The sequence below is a fragment of the Alnus glutinosa genome, chromosome 2 (assembly GCF_958979055.1).
Source record: "Alnus glutinosa chromosome 2, dhAlnGlut1.1, whole genome shotgun sequence".
In the NCBI taxonomy this organism is placed as follows: domain Eukaryota; kingdom Viridiplantae; phylum Streptophyta; class Magnoliopsida; order Fagales; family Betulaceae; genus Alnus; species Alnus glutinosa.
In genome coordinates, this window is record NC_084887.1 from 18,295,078 (window position 1) to 18,301,526 (window position 6,449).

At 31.1% G+C, this 6,449-nt stretch overlaps 1 protein-coding gene across 1 annotated transcript; it reads right to left on the reverse strand.

Moving 5' to 3' along the window:
- Positions 1-201: 201 nt before the first annotated feature.
- LOC133860329 (uncharacterized) lies at positions 202-4,242 on the reverse strand. The gene is made up of 3 exons (XM_062295956.1): positions 3,913-4,242; positions 3,323-3,795; positions 202-322 (listed from the first exon to the last, which is right to left on the reverse strand). The coding sequence occupies exons 1-3, from the start codon at positions 4,240-4,242 to the stop codon at positions 202-204; spliced, it is 924 nt and encodes a 307-aa protein (XP_062151940.1).
- Positions 4,243-6,449: the final 2,207 nt, after the last annotated feature.

Below are 6,449 nucleotides of genomic sequence, written 5' to 3' on the forward strand. Positions count from 1 at the left end.
ACACACCGAGTATGTTGACCATCAATTTGATCTCACCCATAAATGCGTCAAAGTGATTTACACTTCACATCTGAATACACAATCCTTTCAGGATTTAGAATCAATATCATAAGTAATATTGGGAGTATGAATTTTTCCTTTTGACAGTATTTTCATGGGAAAACAACTACCAAGGTCCGTTCGGTGCATAACACCTACACATCAACTTGAAGCCTCCAACTTCGCCTGATCAAGATAAATCACAAAAATTCGATGTGTAACAGCCTTTGCAAATGAAATGTCCAATTCCATTACCGACTGCGAACTATCCTTAAGTTTAAGACTACAAGGATTATGGACATCTTGTGTTATAACTCTTTACTTACATCATAGACCATATTCAATGTAATCCAATGACATTGTACATGCAAAATATACAGAGAACAATATTAAGCATGTAAAATAACATATGCCATATATTCAAAAATAGATCAGTGAATAACAACTTTTTTCATAAAAAACTTATATGTCAACAGTACATTGAGATTTAGGGCATAAACCCCAACAAATACCCCAGAATATCTACCTATTTGAACACCATGTTCCCCATTAGATTGGCAACCTGCTTTAACGCCCCAAGAAATTAATTAACTGGTAATTAACTCCACAGTATGCCTCCCTGTCTAATTCCCTCAAAGAATAAGAGCAATGGATCTCTACTCCTCAAAAAAAGAATATTAAGTAGTAAAAACTTCTGATATTTCTACCAACATTAATAATTATAAACAAAGCATTTACTAAGAATAATTACATTAATTGAAATCCTTACAATATACACATCACCACTATAAAATAGATATATACTAAACCTTTGTAGTCATATACACTAGGTCTATAGCGTCACTTGAAAGTACTATTTACCATAAGCGGTCTTCAAGATTCTGCAATGGGTCCTAAAGCGTTATCAGTAACATTACTCCAAATGGCCTCATCTACCTCGAGGTCCTTCTTACTCAAAAAAGTTTTTTAAAACATTTACTGTGATCATTCTTTTCGCAAGCATATTCATTTCATACATTTCTAGCTTTGCTTAACCCCCAAAGTAAAGTTGTGCTTGTTCTACACATCACCATTTGGCAATGACTAGTCTGTCCAACCCCTCTCTCATGCTTTCAGGCTCCGAAAATGCACTTTTCTGAGCTCTCACAACTCTACTTGGAACTTTATATTTGGAAGTGAAAATGAAGGTGTGAGGAAAAATGAGAAAAGGACACTCCTATTTATAGGATTTCGTATTTATTGGAAATCATTTGCCTATTATTTCACGTGATCAAAGTTTATGGTCACAATGTCACTTTGGTTTATTTATGACCTTTTAGCTTATCCTAATTGATATCATATTTTTATAGTATGTTTATAACACATATAAAAACATAATGATAATTTCATTTTATCATCTTATTGAAATTTCATTATTATTTTAAGTGATCGAGTTTCTTGGGTGTTATAAGATGTAGCATGTTGGACTATTCAGCCATCCCTAGACCTAAGGGGCTGAATTGCTTTTCTCCTTTCTTCTCAATGGAACACGGCAAGGGTTAGGATTTTGAACCTCTAATCCTTCTCTGTAATGACTGATAATAGACCAATAGTGTGGGCTCTCAATTTTTGTGGATCTAATGCCTACACAAACTCTCTATTTATAGACACATCTATGCTATTGGAAGTTGATAGAAAAATAAATAAATAAATAACCCTAGCCTCCACTTCCCAAATGCATTGCCACTAGGGGGAGTAGCTTGTGTCAATTAGGTCAAACCCATAATGGGTATTAATCAGCTTAGAGATGGACCTAGAGGTAAAATAAAAACTAGCTCCAATAAGCTTAGGAAAGTTGTCAACTCATGGCTTGTCTTAAGTTACTATTAATTACAATTGATTCTACTAAACAATTGTAATTGCACTCTAGTTATTTATTTTTTATTATTCAAATAATCCCAATGATTTTACTTATATTTTACATTTGACCCCTCATGAAATAATCTGTAGTCGAATTAAAATCATAAAATAACTTTCATTTTAATTTACCACATCTTACCCTTGAATACCAATTTAATCCTTCGATTATTCTCGTACTTATGAAATCTCATTTCATTATGTACTTAATAATTTTAGTAACTCTTACTTAAATACTCCAACCAAAGATTAAGAATAATAAATTCCATTAAATCTATCTCAATGGGATATTTCATTTCACTTTGATTAAATCAAAAGATTATGGATTCCATCTTGAGAAGTGGTATTCCCACAATGCTACATGTGATCACCCAACACACGAAGATTTTGACCATGAAAAATCTCATTCCTAAATGTATCAAAGTGACATCCACTTCATATTTGAGTTCACGACCATCTTAGGATTTAGAGTTAGTGCTGTAAGTAATGGTGAGCAAGATAGATCATCATGATTGATATGTTATAGTCTTATCAAATGGAATGTCCAATTCCATTACAAACTATGAACAATAGTTTATAAGTTACAAGGTTTATAACTTAGATTTTTTGTGTGATAATCTCATTATTCAGACCTAAGTCATATTCAATATAACTTATGGAATTTACACAGCGAATAACAAACATTAAAAAACATACGTGTAAAAATAGTTATATACTCATTAAAAGAACAACTTTATTTAATAACAACTAAAATGTCATACAAGGTAATTGAACTTTAGGGAACTCCCTAACACGAGGAGGATCCCTATGTGAGCTTAGATTTCTACTCACAAGGTCTACAAAAGGCCAACTTTTAATAGGCTGAATTTTGCTCTGTTTGTTTCAGCGTAAAATGTTTTCTATTAGAAATTTTTTTCAGGGAAATCATTTCTCAAGAAAATATTTTTCGCCGAAAACATTTTTCAATGTTTGGCACGTACGGAAAATCACAAATATTTTTTTTTATATTTTCATTCGATCATATTAACTTATAAAAATCAATTTTTATTCACAACATAAAAATATTTATGTAAAATAATATTAGAAAGAAAAACAACTAAAAAAAATTATATTTAACTAAGATATACACATTGACTAATAATAATCATATATTTTCAAATTGGGAGCCACAAATAACATCCAAAAATAAATTTAAATTATCGACAAAAGTTCAATCATAATTATTACCATTCAAGTTCAACCACAAATATTGCAAAGTTTTGGCCAACGTACTACGGCCATCCAAGTTCAATCATATATGTTATTACAATCAAGTTAATTAGTATCTTACTACATATCGATGATACGCAAATTCTAAGTTCAATGATTTTTAAAAAAGTTATCTAACCAAAACTTTTTAAGCTTAGCATTCTTTGCCAAAAATGCTCTTTCATTATTCTCATCTCCCATCAAGTAGTCAAATGCAAATGCAAGCAGAAACTTGTCATATCCTTCCACCTTCATTACTTCCTCATAAAGATTATCTGCATAGACTCCCTTATTGAGAGATTTAAGTGCTAATCCAATCTCTTTCAACTGTTCAGATATCAAATTATAAGTATATTTACTGTCAGTACAGCTTCTTTTCCTGTGTGACCTTTTGGCTGAAGCAGAATCGGAAGAAGTAACATATTTTCCTTTTGACGATGCTTCATCAAAATCCAAATCCACATGTTCTGAATCAAGAACATTATCATGTTGATATATATCAACAAAAGACTTTGAGAAACTCACAGTCGCCATATCCTTACCAACAAATATGGTCATCTCATCGTACATCTCAATTTTTTTATTTGAAAATTGCTCATGCTTAGGATGCGCCTATTAAAAAAGAGAACACAATTTAAATATAAAAAGAAATACTATAGTGAAAAAAAATAGACTTTGAGAAACTTCAAGAATAATTAACTACTATAATAAAGAAAATAAGTTTCATACCACCACTTCCTCATCATACACCTTCGCACAAGTAATTATCCTTAAATTTTCATCCCATCCAAAGCCACTCTTCCCAAGGAGGGTGTTGATGATAGTCCACATGTTCTTGATGGTTTGAAGGCGATTCTCAACATGATCAAATACACATTCTACTCCAAATTTCTCGCTAATTGACCTATCAACTAGTGTAAATGACGTAGGTTTGAATGTGTTTGAAGGCTTATTTCCTTTAGCAACCTCATCAGCAAGAATTTCAAGTAATAAAGTGTGCATTAGTTTTGACCACCTAATTTGCTTGTTTGTAGTGTCCTTCTCCTTGTTTTTGCCCATTGCTACAATCACAAGAGCATGAATAATAATGCAAGATAAAAACAAACTCATATCATAAGTTAGATTAAACATCAAACATGCATTGTACAATCAAATCATTAAAGATAGAAACATAACCGTCTTTAAACATGACTAGTTCAAGAAATAGACATTATAACATAAACCATACGAGAAAAAAGAAATCTACATATTTCTTCTATTTTTATAATCATCCCACATCGCATGACATATTACATCCCTTTGGATTGTCCATTCTCTACTTTCCTCTTGAGCTTCCCTTTGTGTATGGTAGACTCTACCACTTTGATTTTGAGATTCAACGTCATGAACAACCTCTTCCATAATTGAGTCATTAGGATCAACACCCATAATGTGATTGTGAATAACACAACATACTAAAACTACATCAACTTGTGTCTAGAATAACCAAAATGGTTCTGCATCCAACACACGAAAAGGTTTCTTCAAAATTCCAAACCCTCGTTCAATGGTGGTTCGTAAGGACAAATGATGAAGATTGAATAATTCTTTTTCATTTTCAGGTGAATGATCACCAAATTCTTTCAAATGATACCAAACACCACGATAGGGGGAGAGAATTCCATTTCAATTTCCATAACCAGCATCATCAAGATAATACTTACCTACAAGTTTACAATAAAAATAAAATCATAACTAATTAACAAAAGGTAATCAATCAGAACAAAACATAATTTTTATCCCTATATACCTTCAGGAATTTTGAATCCCTCTCGCCTAGTGAGTGTGTCATTTAAAACATGGGAATCATGTGCACTTCCTTCCCAGCCAATTAATACATATGTGAATTTTAAGTCAAAGGTAATGAGAGTTAACACATTTTGTGTTGTTCGCTCTTTTCGACCACGAAACCTTCGTTGGATTTCGATTGGAACAAATGTCTGAACATGAGTTTCATCTATTGCTCCAACACAATCCTAATGATGACCAAAAAAAAAATTACATTTGTTTGAAAAAAAATTACTTGAATTTAAAAAAATAAATAAATAAACGTACCTTGAAGTATGGGTAAAACCTTCGGCTATTCCTTATTTCTGGTGGCGTAGAATTGTCAGGTTTTCTAATTAAATGTTTATATAGCCTCAAGACTCCTCTAATTTGCATGATGATAGAAACAAATATGAAATTGTGTTAAAACAAAATTAACTAAAAAACCGCTTCCAAGTGTTAATAGATCTTCTTTGAGTTTACTTGAATTAATTCATTCTGATGTATGTGATTTAAGTGGTAAAATAACAAGAGTTGGTAAAAGATATTTTATTACTTTTATAGATGACTGTTTAAATATGTATATCTCTTTTTTACTTATAACAAAAGATGAAGCTTTAGATAAATTTAAAATTTTTAAAGCAGAAGTTGAAAATTTTACTTAATTGCAAGATTAAATCATTAAGAAGAGATAGATGTGGAGAATATTTTAATAATGATAATACATGAACAAACATCTCCTTATATACTACAACAAAACGGTGTAGCAGAAAGAAAAAAATAGAACACTCATGGATATGGTTAATGCAATGCTTGACTATACTGGTTTACTTGAAAATCTTTGGGGTGAAGCTATTTTTTCTGCGATTCACATTTTAAATAGAATGCCTTCTAAAATAAATCATATGTCCCCCTATGAGTTATGGTTTAAATGTAAACCAAACTTGAATTATTTTAAATTGTGGGGGTGCATAACTTATGTAAAGTTGCCTGATCTTAAAAGATCTAAATTATGACCAAGGACTTTTAAATGTGTATTTGTCGGTTATGCTTCACATAGTAAAGCTTATCGTTTTCTTGAATTGGATTCTAATGTTATTATCGGGTCAAGATAATGAAAATATTTTTGAAAATATTGTTTCACAAAATGATTAGAATTTCAAAATTAGGAAATCCAAAAGAATTAGAAAAGAAATAAGTTTTGGTTCTGTTTTTTTGACATACTTTATAGAAGGCAACTCTAAGGTAATTGTGAATGAAGGTGGTATGTGTTGTAACCTGGAACATGAACCTTCTAACATTAAAGAAGCAATGAAATCTAGGGATGTCACATTTTGGAAGGAAGCTATTAATGATGAAATGGAATCCATTATATTTAATAACACATGGATTCTTGTAGATTTACCTTTCGGTTCTAAACCCATTGGATGTAAATAGATCTTTAAGAAAAAAAGATGAAA

Excerpts from the sequence above, each read along its gene's own strand:
- LOC133860329 (XM_062295956.1), bottom strand. The coding sequence starts at position 4,242 with ATGGGCAAAAACAAGGAGAAGGACACTACAAACAAGCAAATTAGGTGG. Across the intron at positions 3,796-3,912 it reads TGTATGATGAGGAAGTGGTG|GCGCATCCTAAGCATGAGCA; the intron begins GTATGAAACTTA and ends CTTTTTTAATAG. Across the intron at positions 323-3,322 it reads GCTAAGCTTAAAAAGTTTTG|TCTTAAACTTAAGGATAGTT; the intron begins GTTAGATAACTT and ends TAATCCTTGTAG.